At 47.6% G+C, this 22,416-nt stretch overlaps 1 protein-coding gene across 1 annotated transcript in view; it reads right to left on the bottom strand.

The window, feature by feature from the left end:
• ADCY2 (adenylate cyclase 2) overlaps positions 1-22,416 on the bottom strand; it is a 438,072-nt gene that overhangs the window by 25,198 nt on the left and 390,458 nt on the right. The window contains exons 19-22 of the mRNA XM_024121370.2: positions 18,507-18,591; positions 13,879-14,037; positions 3,853-3,999; positions 2,029-2,136 (exon numbers count right to left, since the gene is read on the bottom strand). Of these exons, the coding sequence (XP_023977138.1) occupies positions 2,029-2,136; positions 3,853-3,999; positions 13,879-14,037; positions 18,507-18,591 (499 nt within the window). The remainder of the gene's footprint in view (positions 1-2,028; positions 2,137-3,852; positions 4,000-13,878; positions 14,038-18,506; positions 18,592-22,416) is intronic.

Below are 22,416 nucleotides of genomic sequence, written 5' to 3'. Positions count from 1 at the left end.
CAAGTGCCCTAAATGGGCCACAAGAGGAGGTCAGCTGAGAGGCCTCAGAATTGGGTCTGGGATTAGGGTGAGAAGAGTGAGGCACTCACCTCAGCTGCAAAACTTAAGGGGGCACTGAAAAGCTCAGCAACCATGAGAAATAATATCCTAGTGCGATGTTTAGAAAATCAAAATTAATGCAGAAAAATCCAGAAAGAAGTAAAACACTGAAATTTAAAGAAAGATAGGGGCTGTGGTCTGCACAGATCCCCCTCAAATTCTTATCTTGAAGCCATACCCACGCGATCTCTCTCTCTCTCTGCCTTGTGAGGACATAGCGAAAGGGCAGACAGCAACAAGCCAGGAAGACAGCCCTCACATGAACCGCGTCCCGCGGGACCTTGGTCTGGAACTTCCAGCCTCCAGAGCTCTGGGAAAATAAATCTCGCTGTTGAAGCTGCACGGCCTTCATCATGGCAGCTGAGCTCACTAATCAGACGGTTTCTGACAGTGCTGTGCTGGGCGTCTTAGAGCCCGAGGCAACAGGAAAAATGTCTGTCCCTGTGTACATAATTTTATGTTATTTTTAACGGTTAATTTTTTTCAGAACATGAAAGATGCTGAAAAGGATTAAGTTTTCTTCCATTAAAGCCAGGACAGTAAAAACCTAATTAGTTCTGTCTTGGGTAAAAATAAGATATTTAGAATTAAAACAGTGTTGTACATTTAAATACCTTCATTGTCCAATTTCCCAATAGTGTTTCAACACTTGAATGTTCTGGCAATAGAAACCCAACCCCGAAAGATACACAACACCACGTAAACAGGGCTGCCCATTTTTCCTTTTGTGTCAGGCGTCAAGATTGCTTGGAACGGTACTGCTCAAAACTTACCATTCTTCTAAGTTTTCTTTTATTGCTTGTTTGTTTTACTTTTCCTTATTACTAAAGTAATTCGTACCCATGAAAAAAATAATAATCTGGAAGCAACAGCTGAGTAGAAGGGACATATATTACCCCACTCACTCAGAAAAATGCTAGGGTTAATCTTGAGTCCGACGTTTCATGTTCTCGTCTCCGCCCACGAATGTTAAGAGAGGACCCTCTCCTGATGCTCCCGGGGTTGGGCCCTGTCTGAGCAAGCTGCTGCCCCTCTGTCCCCCTCTTGGTTGCCTGTGGGAGGTGGCGGGGTTGGCGGGAAGCTAGACACATGGGGGTCGGGGAATGGCTGAGCTCTTCCTCTCTTTGGGGGAATCCAACCACCTCCAGCAAGTGGTGCTCTGGTAAGTTTCATCCCTCTGTGCTGCACCCACCACCTCTGCCCTGCGGCCAACAAGCCAGTGCCCGTCAGGGAGCCCGCTGTCCCGAGGGGAGAAGGGTCTCGTTATTGACCCACAAGTTAACAAACCATATCTAGGGACTTCCCCGGCCGTCCAGTGGTTAAGACTCTGCGCTCCCAATTCAGGGGGCACGGGTTCGATCCCTGGTCGGGGAACTAAGATCCCACGTGCCACATGGCATGGCCAAAAGAAAACAAAAACAAAGCATATCTACACATACACAAACACACACTCACACACACACACACAGACAAACAAAACACAACGTAACAGAAAACCCCTCTCAAAAACCCTAGTTGACTGAAGATACTCAATTTTGACCAAATCACCTTTTCAACCAAATTTCGGGGTGGTCAGCATGTTTTTGACCACGTTGTTTTAAATCAAAAGACCAGGAGCCCTCCCATAATGAGTCACCTCTAAATAAACAGCTCTAAGCAACTTACTTTCTTGTATATTTATCTGGTATCAAGCAGCTACCAGACTGGTTGTTTTTTTTTTCTACCTTGTCTGCCAGAGAAAGAAGTTCTGTGAACAGACCCTCAGAAGCCTCCAAAACTCTCATCTTTTCTCATGAGACCTTAATCACTGAGGTCTGGGCTGTGCCTGCAATTCAGCGTACGGGTCACCGCATGACCGTTTTGGTCCCAGGATGACCTGCAGGCAGAGCCGAGGCTCACGTGTGCTGCGTGCGGCTGACACGTGTGTACCTGGGCGTGCTCCTGGCTGGGCACGGCGCTCAGACCCGTCGCCGCCATGTACGTGCTGCCGATGGTCTTGATCTTTTCAACTCCACTGAACTTTGGCTTGGACAGCAGCTGGGGAGCAATGACAATCACACAGTTACTCAGTCGGGTGCTGACCCAAGGCCAAGCATTTTCTAGAGACATTCTCAAATCCTAGTTCAGCCACAGGAACGTGATACTGCTCATTCACCCTTCGACCTCGGGCATCGTGGGGAAAGAACACTTCATGATTCTCACAAAGGGCATGTCCCTGGAAAGATATGCAGTATAACGATTTACTTCCAGTTAACATGAATTAGCTTTCAGAATTTGCTAGTGAAGGAAACAGGATAAATTATGATGCGAGTGATAATGGCCTCAAATAAATTTCCCCACTCTGTGTTTGAAAGGCCTAAATACAAAATCATGATTCAGAGAGTGAGGTCTTCCCTGCATGGTGAGGGCGATTTATGACCAATCGTAGTGCTGAGGATCGACTTTTGCCCTCTGAAAACCTGGAGTGGAGGGAATAAAGATCTAGAATGGCCCCTCCCATCAGCCCTGACCCTAATATTTTTTGTCCCAGTTTCTGGCACCAGTAATCAGTTTCCTGCTGGGCTCCTCCTCAGCCACTACGTTAGACCTTGGCGCGGGATGGAGGAAAGGTAAAAATAAGATAAGAAGCTGTAGGGAAGAGAAAGACTGGATGGAGAGAGCAAACGAAGGAAACTCTGGAAGGTTCTGTATCTGCTCAGCAGGACAAAGGTATGAAGAGAAGACTGGGAACATCTTCTAGACCCTTCCTTGGTACTCCTGCTTTCAGAGGAGATTCGCTCAAGATCACATGTCAGAGAATCTAAGATAAGTGAGCAAATCCCATGATCATATCTCCATGAGCAAAATCCAACCTGAAAGAACGGTCACTAGTACTAGAGAGCATTTACTTTACAGAGGAGCAGCTGGAGGAAATGTGCCAACGTTTGTCACTGTGGAACCCTGCACAACAGTGCAAATCTCTACTTGTCATTACTTCACCATGAGCCTTGAGTCAACTTCATGGTGACAGTGGTGGTAGCAGAGAAATGCACAGGTCCCACAAGACATTTAGAAGGTTGGCCTGAAACCATCATATTATATAATTTCATCACTGTATTTCAAAATTCCATCAATCATGATGAACCTATGTTCACGGATGTCAATTTTCCTATATTTGCAAAATATTGTTAAAGATGGTGTAACAACAATATCTTTCAAACCAGAGGTCTGTTTGTTCTTACTAGAAAACAAAGTGCATTGTTTCCTTTGTAGGCAGAAAATTGAAAAATGACACCTAGTCCAACATCTAAGATGTATACTTTGTCCCTTCTAAAATATATTCTACCACATTCATATTGCTTTTTCAATAATAAAGCATGCCATCCATGTACACTTCAAATTGATATCTGACATAGACCTTGGAGTCTGCACAGACACACGTGCAAATAATCTACTATCTTTTTTATGTATAAAGAGATGGGCAAGTATTTTCCTTGGAGTTCAAGCCTTTCAAGAAAATTCATGGGCATGCTGGAGAGAGATTTTATTGAACAGATTTTGGTAGCTGTTTATAGAAATCATATTAGCTTTAAAAATAATATGTGTTTGCCTCACCAAAATTAGTCAGTGACCTAAATAGAGCAAAAAGCTTAATGCCAACCACCAGAAATCCTGTCAAAGGACAAGTGTTAAGATATGCCATGGTGTTGGACTAACTTCAAATGTGCCAGTCCAGAGGAACGCCACCCCTGCCCATCAAGGGTAAGTACGTACATCGTCAAAGTCGGCAATGATCTCGTTCAGGAGCCGAAGGCATTCCAAGCCCTCCTTGTTCACATCCGACTCTGTGTAGAATTCTTTGAAATCCGGAATGGAGGCAAACATGACGCAGACACAGTCATAGGACTGGTGGTATAACTCCTGCCCAGGAGAAAAGGAAGGGCTGAGCACTAGGAAACCTTTGAAGCAAACATGCTCCTAATGGAAGTGTTTCTTTACGTTAAGACTGGTAAAGAGATCCTGGTCCCAGGCCCATTTTAGGCAGCGGCCATTGATCACAGGTGAAGGCTTCTGGTGAGCTGGATGCAGGCTGAGAATCGTCAACACCGCACCCCCATTGTCACTACCAGTTACTACGAGGTGCCCTTCCAGTTACCCCTCTCTGCCATCTCTATCTTAGACAGTTACAAGAGACCACAGACTTCTCACTTAGGACAAAACCACAACAACATCCTTTTAACAACTAAAGGGAAACAAAATGATTTCTCAAGCTACTATATTGTCCTAAAGTGACTCATTATGGCTACATTCTTTGGACTGGAGACTTCATGAATTTTCCTCTTCAGCGTCTCCCGAAAGGAGCAGATGAAACTCATCACGTTACTTCTTAATTACACCAGAGAGAACTAGTGAAATTCCTCAGACTACTTATTGTATTGTATTAGACACCGGAAATATTTGTTCGGGATTTCCTTCCGTTTTTAAATAGACTAAAGTCTAAACTAAAAGTCTAAACTATAGCTCATCGTTTCACCCACAGACTTGAGGAAAATTACAATGTCTTGTAAATACAATTTCAAGGTGTTTCCACACATAATTTCCCCCAGCATATAGTGAAACCTTCAAGTTCAGTGGCGATGTCATAAAGGAAGCGTTATTATGTGGGCATGGGGGCTGGTCCTGGGCGGGAGGATCTGCTCTCTCACTGGCGCTGGTGCATCAGGGCCCTTGGATGGCCTGTCCCGGGCAGAACGGCCAGGCGCCAATGTGGGCACACTGCATCATGGGAAACACTCCCTCCACCAGAAAACGTGAGGAGAGCTCTGTGACACAAGATGGCGACCTCTGAGTGGAGGAAAGAAAGCGAGCGGCTGGTGTTTCCTGTGTGCCTGGAAGAGGGAGAGAATCTACCCTGCACGGATGTTACCAGTGTGCTCTGCTCTCTGGGGCACTCAGATGAATCCCTTAGCAGGGAGTGAGCACTTCAACAGCACCATAACTCCAAGGTTTGGTGGCCTCTCAGAAAAACCATTCTTCCTCCGCTGACGTCTCATGACACGCACATCGGGGCAATGGCAACCCACGGCAGGTCACAACCACTTCCTGGGAAAGACAGACTTGTGTCATCTTCCTGTTCTCAGGGCCAACCACCTTGTAATGTCTTCTGCTACTGCCTTACAATCTCTATAAAATACATGAACAATAGAATCAAGGTTTTTCTTTTCTGTTCTGCTCTCAATATGGTTGACTTGGCTCTTTGTGCAGACCTGTACTTCCTCTCTCTGAAAAGTTGTTTGTGTGAACACTCATATCCTCGGAAGACGACCTGTGGCAGGTCTGATTGCCAAGCTTAGGTTCCAGTAATGCTGCTGACCAAGCCAGGGCGTCAGGGTAACAGGGGAGAGGAAAGCCCCTAGAAGCCTCTTCTAGTTAAAAAGGGCCGTTTCATAAAAGTAGTATAAACTCCACTGACTTCTCTACTCTTAAGGAAAAGGGGTACATCTAGCAAGGCAAGGATATATTTTCTGTACCCTGCCTTTCCCCACTGTCTGCTGACATCAGCCAGAGTGACCATCTGGGGAATGATGATAATGACAAGAATACACACAAAAATCGCCAGCACTGACTGAGTGCTCACTGCATGCCAGGATGCCCACCCCTCTGAACTCTCCACCAGCATTAACTTGCCCCTGACTACAATCCTAGGAAGCTGGTATTTTTATTCTCAACCTACAGATGAGGAAACTGAGGCACAGAACAGTTACATTACTTTCCCAAGGTCACAGTTACCAAGTCTGATGCAGAGGTCACTCTTATAAATGCTACACTTTATACTTTACCCTGCATTTCCTGGATGACCACAGAGTGTGCTGCCTGGACTTGGGGCAGCATGGGGTCTCGATTCACTTGTAGGTCACGTCACTTTGCCTTTCTCCTTTCCCCTAGGGTCTTTAAGGGTATCTGGGGATGGGAGATAAGGAAATGCAAGACTGAACTGACTGACAGTTTGGATATGAGGGCTGATTTTAACCACACTGGTTTGGAGTCTAATAAAACATCTTCAGGTTGACACTCTCAAAATTGTCCTCTGAACTCTTGCCCCAGAGCACCTAGGTTGTTGGAGCTGGAAGAGGTCTGATGGCTCACTTAATTCCATGGTCTTCAAATAGGAATGCCTGGGAGACTTACCAATGGGGCTTTCAAGAAGGCGACACCTGGGCCGCCCAATGACCAACTGAACCTTGCCCTTGGGGTGGGCTCCAAGCATGTGCATATTTTTGCAAAATTCCATGGGTTTTCCTGCTGTGCAGCCTTGATTAAGAATCACAGGACAAATGAGGAATTGTTAAGTCAGGGGAGTTTGGTGACACACCAAGGCTCCCACTGACTTAGGGGCCAGGACTAATCTCTGGAGTCCTGGTCTGGCACTCCACAGGCTATGAGTGCTACTGGGGCCTTGGACTGCAAAATGCTCACCCACCCTCTTTGACAAATGGGTCACCTGGAGCTCTGAGGAAACACCAAGGGTGAGTGGGGGTTTCTGACCCCCTAGTTCCTGGCTCAGGGCTTCCACAGGGCTACGCTTGAGAATCAGGGAAACTTCACAAATGGGAAGCTTTACAAATTCACTAGAGCTAATGAAACGTGCAGGGCTTAGAGCCACACCCTAAACTCATGAGAGGTTCCCTCAGCTCTTTGGGTTGCGCTTGGGGCCAGAGAGAACCACAAGCTGACTGGCTGATGACCCGAGCTTATCTTATACTTCCAGAGGATCTGGGGTGAGGGTAGGGCAGGTAGGAAGCCTTGGAGGAGATTTTGGAATTCAGGGTCTAGCACGGGTGACCCTTGTCCAGAACATAGCTGCCAACAAGAATCTCGCTGAGCTTTAAAAGTGGAAGCTTCGATGCCATTTCAACATTCACTCACATGTAGCCATTCTGCAAAACAAGCTCAAGTTATGGCAAAATCATCACGAAGCAGCTGCATTTCTGTGCACACTGTCCTTTTCAGTTTATTGAGCGGGACTCCAGTTCTTTCCCAACTCTGGATGAAAACTTGGGACAACCCCATGACTCTTCTTGTCATTCTCAGGTAACCGGAGTCCTCTCATCAATAATTTAAGCGTCCAGTCTAACGAGAAGTCAGAACTCAGATCCCAGTGGAACGTGTGGCTTTTCTCCTTCCCCAGTGTGGGCCTGCTGGGCGGTGAAGGAGTGTCTCTGCAGGGTGGGAAGGGGGCACGGTCGGCTTCTACTCTCTCTCTGCTCCTCATTCTGGTCTGACCCTCCCCAGCTGGCTAGCCAGGTTTTCCAAAGCACCCAGGTGGGGAGAACAGGGGAAGAAAGAAGGGTCTGTTGGAGGAGGGACGCGTTCCATTAACTACATCATCCTCCCCGGGAACTTAAACCTGGTGGACATTTTCATGGGTTATTTGAAGGCTCTCCGTCACTTCCCCCCAACAAGGGACATCCTGCCAAGGTTCTCTTGATGTGGACCACGCACTCCCCTCCTACTTGTGACTACTCTCTCTGCCCCGGGCTTTCTGGTTAGTCTTCTAGCTTCTCTACTGGGGCCCATTCCCCGCTCCAAGCAGCTTTTCAAAACAGGATCGAAAATGACCCCATGCCAACTGTTTTTCTCTGGCTTGGTCCCTGGAAACACTCAGCAGGCTTTGTCCTCTCAAACCCTCATAGTCCCATTACATCCCCACCTGCAGCCCCCAACGCTCTTGGACCAGACACTCCAATAAGCCCCTGCCCTCTGCATTCAGGAACCTACATGTCATCTGTGTCCCCCAGATGGAGTTGCTGCCCCTGGACCACGTAGGGGCCCAAGTCGTAGGTACGCATCCCAAGTTGAGTGGTTATGGTCTATTTAAGAGGCAAGAGGTAAAGGGAGGGTTCCCCATGTCCCTTTAGGAAGGGGCTCACCTCTCACTATATTCTGTCCCCAGTCCCTCTTTCAACCTCTACCCTCCCAGCCCTCGCGTCCCTGAGAGTGAAGGGTCGAGAGCTGTGTAGCTCTTGCATTTGTAAATTCTGCACACTGTTGAGCGCTCCCTTTGGAATGTGACACCTACTGTCTCTTGGTGTCATGGGCTGACATTCACTTTAGCGTGCTGTTACATAGACACTCAGGCACGCCCAGCCCCCCGTGAGGGCCTGCCATGTGCCAGGCTTCATGCCAGGTAATGGGGGCACAGAGACGGACAACGCAAGCCCTGCCCTAAGGAGCCTAGAGTCTAGTTGGAGAGAGAGCTCAAATACAAGGGCAGGAAAACAAAGCGTGACTGGTGCTGCTTACACACAGGTGTGGAGACGTCTGCTTGCTGTGCCCTAGGAAGTTGCCAGGACCTGCCACTAGCTTGGGGTTCCAAACTCCGGGACCAGCGCTTTCTCCTGCTGACTCGGGCCATAGTGAGGAGGAGAAGCTCCCACCTTTCACATCCCCCCTCGGTCCCCAATTGTCAGCTAGCGCCTAATTTATTCAGGGGAGTCAGATCGTTAGGAAGCACAAAAGCATCTCTGAAAACCTGTGGCTTTCTGGCCTGACTCCGTAAGGAATGCGTTGAGGGAGCTGCCTGGGTGCTGGGAGGTTAGCTGGGAAGGGGGAGCGTTTGTGTGCTGGGTGAATTCCCCTGTACCCGCGTTGACATCTGTGTCTTGTTTTGATCAAGCCTCAGCTCTCCCGCAGTGAGGCTGCACGGCTCAGAATCACACATAACCCTGACCACCGGGGACTCGGCAAAGGGTCGACAAAGTGCAGTCTTTTCAATAAGTGACCAGAGCTAGCTGGGACATCTGTTCAAGGGACCTTTCAGACATGTTCCTGCCAAAACACAGCCATCTGGAGGGCAGGCTTTGTGAACCAGCGGGCTCTGTCTGGGCCACAGAGCTCTGTACCAGGGTCTGAATGGCTTTAGGGCCCGAACCTGGTCAGGACAGTCAGCAGCTGTTGGAGAAGCTTGAGGATGTTTTGAGTAAAACCAGTGCCCTGGGGAAGGAAGAAGAGGAGCTTGCAAAGGTGGACACAGCAGCTCTCTGCCCACAGGCCCGGAACACAGGTGCAGTGAACAGTTTTAAATCGAAATAAAGATCTTTTTGGAATTATTGTGATTAAATCATTCTTCACTCTGTATTTCTGAAGGAAAACGAGTTTCCTCTGTATGTGCATGCGGTGGGTAGGAGAATCAAAAGGCTCTTTGTGAACATGGGTCCTGGCCACGGTCATAGGTCATGTTTCCAAGGAATGTTCCAGAAAACCATGGAACATTAACCGTTACTGTGGGACTGAAAGCCACACTCCTGCCTACTGCATGCTCTAAAAATAACCCTGGGCCAGCCTCTGCATTCAGAAGCTGTAAGCGCTCAGCCCACACCACGGAGAAGGAGCCGAGGAGGTGATGCCACCAGATGAGGATACGGCGCAAAGCGATTATGTGTGTTCTGTTGTCCACGCTAGTCAGGCCCTGAAAAGCTGCGGGAAGGCGCCTCCCTTGACAGATATTGATAAGTTCCAGAAGGCAGTGTTCTCAAGTTTTGCATAAGTTTGGGATATTTGCTTCAAAGATGACTAAAATTGAGTGTTTCCTGCAGGCCAGGCACTGCTCTAAAAGTTTTGCATGAATTATTGCTTTTGAAATTAGTTATAGCCTCTGTGAGGATGGAACCCGAGGTCCCACAACTAAGAAGTACCAGGCCCGGGATAAGAGCTTTGCTCTCAACGGCCAAGCAGGGCCCAGCAGGTCAGGAAAGCTGGCCAGGGCCCAGGAACCTCTCTTGTCCCAGCATTGGCTATGCTCTGTCACGCCCACGTTGGGTCTGGAATCCTCCAGAAATGATCCTCCTCCAGGATCCGCGTGTTCGACAATGGGCAGAACTTTCCCTCGCGGAAGCATTAGGGAAGGAGACGGAGAGCGAGCGAGAGAGAGCGCGCGCGCATGCAGGGCGTGTCTATACGGCCCTGACAGGGAGGAGGGGCCAGCAGCCTGGACCATGTCCACGCTATGAAACAGCACAGACCCCATCACCGTTTGGCTGCAGGAGGTCAAACACCTCAGCCTGCCTGGCCTGGGATCACAAGCTTAGGATGACACATTCCCCAGGTCAGGGAAGTGGGTTCTCTGGCCCAGGGAGGAAGTCGATTGAGGACAGGAAGGGCTGACTGTGACAGAAGTTAGGCATCCAGCCTGTCGGGAAGTCAGAGGGATGGGGCAGAAGTCGGCCGTGCACTCAAAGGAGTCTCTTGGTAATAACCTGGTTATAAGCATTTTGGAAAAAACCCCAAAATACAAAACCGTCCTTTCTGAGACTCAGGTGGGAGCCCTCAGAACCTTTAGGCAGTGGGCTAGGGGCTCTCCTCCTTCAGACCCTTTATGGGGCTTCTCTTCTGCATTCAGGATTCCCTGTGAGGACTGGAGCAACAGACTCTCCTTCACTACCGGTCTGAGCTTGAACAGCGGCTGGAGGGCATCTCTGTCCCGCTGAGCAGACGTCAGGCTGCCCTGACCGCAGGCTGCCCGATGGGGCCCGCTGTAATTTTTTAATCTCCAACAGTTACAGTGGCTGCTTGAGTAGCTCCCTCCCCTCCCCAAATATTTAACCTAACCAGCAAAAACTGGCAGTAGAATCTGGAAAGTCACAGCCCAGGGGAGTTCTGTGTTGTCTGATGAAATACAGAGACTTTTGCAGCCCACAGTTGTGCGGCATGAAGAGATCATTTCAAGGATGGTCTCATCGGTCTGATGCCCCCGGTTTAGGATTCAGTGTGTGTCGCTCTACCCTCCTGAGCAATGTGAGGTCAGCAGCTAGAAAGCACAAATCTAATGATGTCCAGGGTATCGGGGTTCCTACGCGAAAACCGGAGACCCCTGATATGCAATAAGGGAACTTGGAGCTGTTTGTGGCAGTAAGCGTCTGAAAAGCTTTGGAACTGAGCTCCTGTTCATTTTCCTACGGGAAAATGAGGCTGCCTGGGTCAGGGGTGTGTTTCCTGTATGAAGGAAGAAGCTGGGAGCTTGGTGAATGGGTGCTGACTGACTGCAGGGGAAATCAGTTTAGCGCCTAAGTCAGGTTCACGTGCACACGCAGGCACGATGCGGCCATGGACGAGGCCCCCAAGGAATTCACCTTCTTGATCTGACAAATGAGGCAACGGAGTGCAGAGCTGGTTTCATCGAAACGCGCTGATTCCTACTCTGTCTCGGAAAAGTTCCCAAAGTGCCGGCGCAGTGAGGTGGGGCCCGTTCCAGGGTTCAAGCCCACCGCGCGGTGCTGCCCTGACGCGGCAGCCTTCCCCATGGACCCCACGTGGGCGGTGAAGGCTGTAGAAGACGCTGTGTGTGTTCTTAGCTATTAAACTCGCAGCACTGACGAGGAAACTTGGAGGGAAATGTCACCCCCATCTTGGGAGCACCCATGACGTGCTAGTCACAGAAGGGTCACTGGCCTGGCACACAGTAGGGCCACTCGGTAAGTGGATGAGTCCATTGGTGCTTCGGTGCTGCCTGCCCACCAGGTATGTCTCACCTGCATGGATATGGAACTCCGGGTCCTGCTCTATCAAATGTCCACCTCAGCTGGAGGGACGGATGCTCAGTGTGACATGTAACATCCCACACTCTACCTAAGAATTGTGCAAAGTAAAGCACAATTCCCCTTTGACTCACGGGGAGACGGGGCTCAGGCCGGGGAAGCAGCTCACATTACCATGACAGAAAATGTTGGGACAAAGGTTCGAGCCTATGCTGTCCACCTGTGGGCTTCCCTCTCCATCCCCATCTGCTTTTCCTTATGATTTCCAAAGGGGCAACTGTGTTCAGAGGCCTGCTTAGAATAAGTCAAGCAAGCAGGAGCGAATAGAGAGAACCCACGATTCCCCTGGTCTGGCCTAGGGAGACGTCAGGAGGGGGCAGAACAGGTCACCAAGTGCTTTAGGGCTGAACCCTGGGCCTTTTAAGGTCTTGAACGAAGCACTGTCCTGTCATCTGGACAGAAGTAGCCCCTTGAAGCCTGGAATGGTCATTTTCTCCCCCTCTGCAGCCTCCATCTCTCTGCCAGTTTCTAGCACTTTCTTTTCTGGTTCAGAAGTCACTTGCTCACAGTGGTGGACTTTCTGGACTCCTGCATTTACGCAGTTAGCACCTTTGGAGACAACAGGATTCTGTCCCCTCCTGGGGATGAGGCCGCCTTGTCCTGTTCATCTCTGTAACCAGGCCCAGCGCCAGCCTGACCCAGGGCAGGGGCAACAGATGAATTTATAACCTGAATTGATAGCTAGACATATAGACACAAACAAGCTCTTCAACTGCTAATGAAAACAGATGGTTCCTTTTTAATAGATGTAATGATTTCACTGTCTGTGACCAAGAGGTAAATAAGATGCTGAATAACCTACTGAAAGCAGAAAACACCAGGAGAAGAAATAGAGAAGCGAACGGTGGGACCTGCTGGGGCCCCTGGACTGGCTCACCATGCCTAGCATGCTTCCAGAAAGACCACAGAGTGATGACGTCCAGTCCCTGCCCACCACCTGGCACTTTCTTCTCAATGTCAACCTGAAACACGTTACAGACAAAGGCCGTTCCAAGCCTTCTCACTTTGCTGCCCTTTGCGTCGGTGTCATCAAAATCCAACTTATCTATTAACGAGTTCATCCATCGGCAGGTTTCCGGGTCCCTCAGCCACTCCAAATCCTCACTGAACATTTCCCAAGAACGGGGATATCGCACCTCATACATCTCTGAAATTCCACAGCACCAAACACAGGTCGTTCACTCAGTGGGTGCTCAAATGCGTGTTTCTTAAATTAACAGAGTGCCACTGTAGATACATCTGCTGACTCTTGTAATTTAGTTACATTAAAGAAAATTCATGACATTTCATTTCATAAGCCATTTCAGCATTGAAACAACATGCCAATCTCCCCAACTCTAGTTAAATATCCATTCCTTTAGATGCTCCACGAAATTCCCATTTCTATCCATTCAAATGGATGGTCTCAAGTCTCTGATCTGTCCTGTGTGGCCAACTCCTAAATTCTATCTCATATCTTTGAAATTCTAAGACCCTTAAGGGAAGTCATGAGCCGTGAAACAGTGGAGTGTGGGATGCACGGTGTGATTTTGCGTCTTGATTTGGCCTTGATGGCACGCTGGTAAGGAAGCGTCCTCCCACACTAGGCAGAAGGTGGTGACCCCTTTTGTGACATATTTGGAACCCCAGTGCCTCATATTAAACGTTCAGAACTTTACATGATTGGGGAAGAAAAACTAGGAAGAATGAATGAACTTCATGCTAAGACGTTCTCAGGCGAGTCTAACTCACTATTCTCAGTTGGTCGCTATACGGCCAGTCAATATACTCTTGAAAATGGACACATTCAGGCCAATGTCGAGTATTTTGAACACTGACATGTTTGAAGTGCCACAGGCCTCTAGGTCACTGCCAGGAGATTCTGGCCCTCGCCAGCGCACGCCCTTCCCTGGCCAGCAGCCCCGCCTCTCCCCACCGGCCCCGCCTCTCCCCACCAGCCACACCTCTCCCCATCGGCCCAGCCTCTCCCCACCGGCCCCGCCTCTCCCCACCGGCCCCGCCTCTCCCCACCAGCCACACCTCTCCCCATCAGCCCAGCCTCTCTGACCTCATTCTTCAGACTCCTGGCCAGGAAGTGCTCAGCCACGTGTGCAGGGAGCACGTTCTCCAGCAGCACGCGGTTCAAGTTCTCCATGGTTTCTATCTCCTCTCGGCCCCGCCTCTCTCCACCAGCCACACCTCTCCCCATCAGCCCAGCCTCTCTGACCTCATTCTTCAGACTCCTGGCCAGGAAGTGCTCAGCCACGTGTGCAGGGAGCACGTTCTCCAGCAGCACGCGGTTCAAGTTCTCCATGGTTTCTATCTCCTCTCGCTCTTTTTTGAACTTGTTCTTCCATAAGAAGTCTAACCTACAGTAATATTCATTCTGTTACAAGAGGACACAGAGGTAAAGAAACAATAGGCATCTTGTCCTGCCAGAGAGTGGAGGTTTTAAAGAGAAAATAAAAAGAATGAAACAAACCTAAAATAGAACCCCCCCAAACGGAATTGTCACCCTCCCTGCCAAGCCCTCAGTTGCCCCCAAATGTCTCTCATTCACCCTCTAACATGGATTTCCAAAATGTAAATTTGGGTAAGAACCAGCATCAGAAACAGAGAAAATAGCTATACTGAAGGCTTGAAAGACAAAAATGACATGAAAGCTTCTTACATAGTCATGTTAATAAATGGTGGCTTGAATTATTTTTTTGAAAAGAGCTGTGATAGAATATAAATAATGAATACAAGAAAAATGGAAAATATATTAGTAGAGAGAGTGCATTGTTTCATGCTTTGCATTTAAAAAATAATAGTGTTCATTTGTGGCAGTTTGCCTTTAACAGCTGAAAATCAGTTTTCCTCTACCACAAATTATGTAATTGAGTATACACTGAAAAGTATGTGTTTTTTCATTTGGGATTGCACTGTACTGAGAGAATGACATTATATTTAGACAAAAGTTCATTTTGATATAATTTAATTAAGATGGTGCCTGCTAGTAAAAACATGTGTTCATGCTTTATAACGTATTAAAAGTCAATGTTTTTAAAAACCAGCTGTTATTAACATTGTAGAAATAGAGAGGCCCGTTTACTGTCACAGGGTCTCTGGTTTGTCATCATTTTGTATCTGCTCTGATGTATATAATTTAATAAACTGAAATAGCCTTGAATGAATCTTCCTGTAACAGTAGGGCCTAATAGAGAGAGTGTATTTCAGCACAGAGAGTAATTATTGACAAATAGATGCAAGGAAGAACTAAATGGAGGGAGTTTGTTTTATTGCTTTGCTTAGCTATACCAATGACAGCACAAAGCAAAATAAAACACACATAGATAAATGACCTCTCGTGCACAGATGGCAATTTCAAAAAAAAATTCACAGTTTGAAACCTGAAAGAACAATGATCACTGAAATTAGGTTTGCTTCAAACTACGTATGATATACTCAAAAATTACTCCTCCTCCTCTGGGGAGGCATTTATTTTTAGCTCATATAACAAGACATTTTTTAAAAAGATTACAAAAGAGAAATTTTAAAAGTCTGCTTATATTAAATTTTTACATTACTGACACATTTTCCACATTCTGTATTTATGGAAATCATGCTACCGGAAAAGGCCTCTCTCCCTTGGAGAACAGATTATTTATTTAGATTTTTTGGGGGGGTGATAAACTAGTGGTGTGGCCGGTATTAAACTAAAATAACAGAAGCAATCTACGGTGGTGGCATCGAGAAGACACAGGTATACACCGAAGATCAGATAAAAATGAAACATGAGATGAAGCCACGGAGCCAGTTAAGGCACGCAGCAAGCCCAGTTCGTGTACGTTTGAAAGGTCTCCGTAAAGCTCGTGAAGAGTCGCTCAGGTTTTCCGAGGGACTGCTACCGCACCACGTGCAAGCATTCTTTAAGGCTCCTACTCAAGGAATCGGAGCACCTTGGGACCAGCTACACTGGACTGAGAGTGGCCTTCTGACAAATCTTTCCCCTCACCTCCCCACCCAGTGCAGTCTGCCGCAGAACCCTTGCCTTGAGGCGCAAGGACCTTAAAAACTCGTGTGCAGTCCCCCAAAGGAAGACAAATGTTTTTGTCCCAAACCAGTTTGTAATGGACTTAATCATGTCCCCAAAAAGACCGTTCCGAGTCCAAACCCCGGGGTCTGTGCCTGTGACTTCTCCGGAAACAGGGTCTCGGCAGATGTAATGAACTTAAGGATCTCAGGGTGAGATCATCCTGGATTTAGGGTGGGCTGTAAATCCAATGACTGACGTCCTTACAGGAGAAAAGAGAGGGAGATTTGACACAGAGACCCGGGGAGGCTGCGTGAGGAGATCCAGCCAGGGGCGGGGAGAGCTGTTTCCTCCGTGACCCTGACTCAGGGCAGGAAAGCGCTCTAAGGACTTTGTGACACTCCAACTAAAACAGCAGCCCTGCCCCATGGCCTCCAGGCCTCACATCACATCACCTTCCATCTCTCAGATGCCGTCTGCGGCTACTCCCCAGATGCTGAGGGGCCCAGATCCCACTCAGACGAGGAATTTGTCTCCGTGAGCTCTGGCGTGATGGGAGAGAGAGCAGGAAAGAGTCTTGAGAGGGCATCCAGGCCGCGTCCGGGAGCCCACCGACCCTGTCTGCTGTGTTTCACGTCCTACCGCAGCCTCGAGGGCGTCCCGTGCTCTGTCTAGTTCTGAAAACTACTTGAGGAACTGGGCTTACACCTTTCTGCGTGGACAGAAGTGGTCTCTGGGCAGGGGCGCAGGCAGCATGTGATTCCACTTTCTCTGGGATCCTCAGTTCTCCCACACAAGGACCTCAGCCTCACCCTCAGGCGCTAGGTTGCCACTGCCCGGTTCCATACTCTGAGTGAGCCCACCTAGGATGCAGACCCTTGATGGCAGGGGGCTGCCCGTTAAACTTGGGTGAAATACAGGAGATCTTTCTTTTTCGAAAGAGGCCCTTGAGTTGGCTTGCATTTCTCTCACAAACTAGATTTCAGTACAGAGAGTGGTACTGTACTGTCGCTCTTGTCTAGGGTATGTTATGTTTTCACTAAGGTTTCTGAGATGCCTAGAGCAATATTTACTATAGTCATTTTCTTAGAAAGCAAGTACATTGCCATCATTTCAGAAATGATGGTCATGGGTCAGGGGAGCCATCAGGACAAATGATAACAAAAATAAGTTGCAAAAAGTCTGTGCTATTATTTAAAACATATTCAGAAAAGAGGTAACTCTGAGGCCATGGATTCTTACAACACTTGCAAACCTTATTTCAAATATCAGACATTTGCTTATAATACAGTTGTATTTCCGGAAGGGTGCGCAGAGGCACGTGTCACAGACTTCACAGTTCTGGTTATCCCAGAGGACTTGGGGCCTCAGTAAATCATTCACTTAATGATTTTGGACTGAAGGTCAGCCTCCTGGCTCACCTTGGTATATCCTCAGTTCTAGTTAAAGAGTAATTGTGAACACGTTTAATCCTGCAGGGATTACCACTCTTTAGGCCCCTAGATGTACATAGTACTTATCATTACACTAGTGACAAAAAAGGAAACTGGTATCAGCGCTATCATGTTAAATGAATGCCTGGCCATAATACTGCATACTTTTGATTATTTATTTAAATCATTTAGGAAGTAACTGATCAGTGAGCAGCCATGGCATTCGACAACATTTGTGTAGTGGTATTACCTGTGTATTATCTCAGTGAATAAAAAAAGGTGGGAGAGTTCAATGTGATTCTAGGTAATGAAAATATATTGCTGTGAAGCAATCTGAGTGATCATTCTAGTAGGAGAAACTGCCTAAGAATGCAGAACTCAGCGTGTGCCGGGGACAGAGGTGGGGAGGGTGATGGGGGGACCGGGGTCTTCTAAGCTCCGCATCAGGACCACAGCGTAGCTCTAGGGAGACTGGTGACAGCTGCACTGTGGGCTCCAGGGAAGGATGCCCCTCGCACTTCCCCGGGAAGATGGAAGAGGATGGATGGCATTCCCGGGTGCTGGACTGATGGTCACAGATCTGGTCTCTGCTCCGACTGTGCGATTATTAGCAGCTTCCTCCTGGTGAGAAATGGAAGCCAGACCCAAACGCCCCAGTTGATAGTTTGCCTCTCAGATAACTGCTTAGAGGTGTGTATATAATTTAATTGGCATTGCCTCTTCCCTGGTTATCTCCAAATAAATCACTTCTTTGTTTCACGCTATCCATCAAAGAACTTAAAACAAATTTTGGTTGAGGCAGAGCTACCTGGTATGGGAGGAGTCCTGAGTCTTTGGGTGATTGTCCTGGTTTGCAGGCAGAGAAAGAATATTGCCCTTAAAAGTGCTGCACCTACAGGCTCCACGGGGAGGCCAGAAGCGGGCACAGAGCCCTAGGAGGACGTTTCACTTGCATCACAAAATAAAATTTTTGAAGAAGGGACCATATTTCCAGGGATAATTGCAAGTGACAGCAGGGATATTTAATACCCACTTCAAAGAAAAAGAAGCCATACCTTTTGAAATGCAGATGAAAACCCCAGGCAAGGGGACGTGTTTTTCCAATTAGTGCCAGCTCTTGAGGGAATACATTGTAGGCTTACGGAAACCTACATATTTATTTTGAGACTTAACAGGAAATTCATTGATTCACACTTCTACTGTTCACAAAATTTGCCTCTTAGGGGAAAAAAAAAAAAGAGAGGTCTTTTTCTTGTGTCTATAGCCAAGCATACACACCTTGTGCCACCTACTCTTCTCTTAAGTGATAAGATGATTCTGATGCTTCAACATTTGTTTGCATGCACATCAGCAAAGCATCATTAATACAGCCCTTTAGAGAAGTTACAGAAGTAACAGACTTCTTACCTGTCTGCCCAGAACAAGCAGTGTGATGAAAAATATAAAGAGAGACACTGAGCCCATGGTCTTTAGGTCTTTCCAAATGCCTGGTCTATTAAAAAACAAACAAACAGATGAAAACAATACAACAAAACAACATACACACGGGACTTAGAATTCGTGCATGAACAAATTTCAGGATGTCTAGTGATTGTCTACATTCTACACCAACCAACCAAACACACACACACACACACACACACACACACACACACACACGCTTCAAATATATTTGCAAGCCCAGACTGCATCAAAAGAAAGCAAAATAATCCTTATTTCAAGAGCTCAGTAAAAGACAAAAATCTTCCAAATGAGTATAGATTTCTTACTTTATACCAAACTCTAGCAAATATAAAATGAATAGCAGAATATTAATATTTTCTTTATATTTCTGGAATCAATATGGATAATTGGATAGATGACCTGTAATTTTTAGTAATTATTTGCAGAATGAGAGAGTATGCTAGAAATTAATAATCATGGGAGATATAAAAATGAAGTAGGGGGGCTTCCCTGGTGGCGCAGTGGTTGCGCGTCCGCCTGCCGATGCAGGGGAACCGGGTTCGCGCCCCGGTCTGGGAGGATCCCACGTGCCGCGGAGCGGCTGGGCCCGTGAGCCGTGGCCGCCGAGCCTGCGCGTCCGGAGCCTGTGCTCCGCAACGGGAGAGGCCACAGCAGAGGGAGGCCCGCGTACCGCAAAAAAAAAAAAAAAGATTATTTTTAAAAAAGGATATGAGGTATCAGGCCAAAAAGATATGGAGAAACCTTAAAATAAGACTGCTAAGTGATTGTATAGTTCTGGAAAGGCCAAAACTATGAGGAAGTGAAAGATCTTTGGTTGCCAGTGATTTTGGGGTGGGAGGGAGGAATAAAGAGGTGGAGCACAAGAGATTTTTAGAGCAGTGAAAGTACATGAAATGAAGTAGGGAACTTTCTTTCTATAAGCTACTCTGACATATGAATAATACACTTTCATATAACTTTCTGGCAGGTGCTCCTTCTTATGCCTCCTTTCATGGGGTTTTGTATCACAAAGGCGTAAGACAGATGGAAGCCCTTGGCCCACTGCCCCATCAAGCTCTTACTGTGCTGGCTGGGCCCTCCATGCTCACCATGACCTTCTAGGCAATGACCACCCACACATCCTAGTTGGCATGTGTGGTGGTCAATTTTATGTGTCAACTTAAAGGTTCTGATTTCGGTTCTTGTACAGCATACGAGGGGAAATCGACTTGATTCCCCGGGGTAATCCTGCATAGCTGACAAATGATTATTTCACACATATAACTGTAAATGAGACTCGAGAAGTTGATTATGTATGGTTGCCATGTCACATAGCAGCATAGCTTGTATTTAATCAAGTATAAAGATCAAGTCATCAGTTTCTGCTCGGGGGTTGAATATGCTTTGAGATTTTCCTGTTTCTCCATAGAAGGGTCGAGGACCGATGAGACAATAAGAGAAATGGATAAAGAACTAAAGAGCGCAGGTGGGCTTTGAAGTAAGTAACCCTGGTTGGAATCAGGGCTCCCCTGCTCTAGCGAGCTTGGGACCTAGGATAAACCCCTCCAAACCTCACTCTCCCCATCAGCCAAAGGGGGTACCGGTGCCTATCGTACTGGCTGTGTTGGTCACTAGGTCAAATATTTAGGTACCTGGCATAGAGCCTGACACACAGGAAGCACTTCATAAATGGTACTCATGATTTTTAGCATTAACTACACAGTGATAAACAAGAGGATGGAGCAAGGAAGCTAGAGAAAAAGATAAGAAAATGCAAGTTGGTGGATTTCATTAACAGAATGACAGATCCCTGTGCAAAAGAAAGGCAGATCCCTGCAGAAATGAGAAGACAGAATCTCCAGTCCCAGTGGCTGAAGGGCTTAGGACCTCAGAGAACTCTCCAGAAAGGCTGTGCTTGTACTCAGGGCTCTTTCCTCCTACCAAGCCAACTGTGGCTGGAAAAAATCTGAGCTCAACAGCCATAAGGAGGTTACCAGTTTCTCTCTGGGAATGAAGTGAGCTGACAAGTGTCACTTTCCTGTCTCAGTAGCAGTGATTTTAAGAAATGAAGTTCCTTTTTGAGCCCGTGGCAGCTGTGTCTAATAGCACAGTTGAAGTCACTGCAGGGAGCAGATGTTTATAAGCAGTGCAAACTCCTGTGACTTTTAGGGACTTTTTTTGGCCACACCATGTGCGGCATGTAGGATCTTACTTTCCCGACTAGGGATCGAACCCATGCCCCCTGCAGTGGAAGCACGGAGTCTTAACCACTGGACCTCCAGGGAAGTCCCCAGTGACTTTTTTTTTTTTTTTTTTGCTGTACGCGGGCCTCACACTGTCGTGGCCTCTCCCGTTGCGGAGCACAGGCTCCGGACGCGCAGGCTCAGCGGCCACGGCTCACGGGCCCAGCCGCTCCGCGGCATGTGGGATCCTCCCGGACCGGGGCACGAACCCGTGTGCCCTGCATCGGCAGGCGGACTCTCAACCACTGCGCCACCAGGGAAGCCCCCCAGTGACTTTTAAACTCATTTCCCCCCATACTGACTACACTGACAGGATATTGACCAGTTAATAAAACCGGTACAGGGAATTCTCTGGCAGTCCAGTGGTTAAGACTCCGAGCCTTCCCTGCCAGGGCCCGGGTTCGATCCTTGGTTGGGGAAGTAAGATCTCACAAGCTGCGCGGCATGGCTTAAAAAAAAAAAAAAAAAAAAAGTGGTGCAACATAGACAACAGCGCGTAAGAAGCTGGTGCAGGCTGTTTTTAATTTTCATGTTGCTTCATGAACATTCTATTACTTTACCATTCCAGGAATCCTAGAAAACTGCTAGGACATCCGTCCGTTTTACCCATCACCCTATAAACCTAAACTGAGAGTAAAATGTTAACTCCAAGGTCAGGATCTTACAGCAGCTTCATCAATGCAACCAATCAGAACTCAGGTCCCACGTGCATCCCCAGGTAAGGGACCAGATGCCCCAAATATACAAAGCCATCTCCCGTCCCTCTCACTGATGGAGAGTGGGAGGTAAGACCCTGTTTATGCAGTTCAGGGGCTGGCTGAGTTTTCAGATAATCACACAGAAAATACATGCAAGCAACCTAGAGGGGAAAATCCTTTTCTGGGACCTCCTCACGCTAACGCAGTTGAGCATAGGTTTAGGGGTGGAAATGACCTCTACCTATCTCCCAGTTCTTGAGCCTTAGTGAGGAGTAGTGGTGGGTGGAGGTGGGGACTTGGGGGAAGCAAGACTAGGAACGGCTCTCACTGCTGGACCGGGCAGTGCACTGGAAAGTACAGAACTAAATGGACCTCAGAAATAATGACGCACAACACAGCCTGTAGGATAGACTTGGGTACCAGTCCACAGATGCCTTTTTTCCTTCTGACGCTCTCCGTCAGCTAGGAAGAACTGTAACCTGCTGTCTTCGCTTTCATTTAGATTTCTCAAAAACTTCTTCTATTCATCCAGCCCCAAAGAACTGCTGCTTCCAATTGGAGTCCATCTCCCCCACGTGGGCCCCTCACAGGCCACGGCTGATGGCCTCCTGAAGCTTGAAGGATGAATTTCTCCATCCACAGATCCATTCCTGGGTTCCTTGCTCTTTGTGTGTATGCAAGAGAGGCTGGAAGGAAAAGGAGTGGGTAGTATGGAGGGGACGTCGGGACACAGAGAATACAATTCCAAGATGTCTTCTGGCAGAGTCTAGTCAGTTGTGTTGATCATATCAGTTTCCCAGGACTTTTCTTTTTTTTGTTTTTGTTTTTGTTTTGAAGTGTACTTGATTTGCAACGCTGTGTTGGTTTCAGGCGCACAGTAAAATGATTCGGTTATACATATATATATATATATATATATATATATATATATAT

The sequence above is a fragment of the Physeter macrocephalus genome, chromosome 8, assembly GCF_002837175.3.
Source record: "Physeter macrocephalus isolate SW-GA chromosome 8, ASM283717v5, whole genome shotgun sequence".
In the NCBI taxonomy this organism is placed as follows: Eukaryota; Metazoa; Chordata; class Mammalia; order Artiodactyla; family Physeteridae; genus Physeter; species Physeter macrocephalus.
This window is presented reverse-complemented; position numbering and strand designations above follow the sequence as displayed.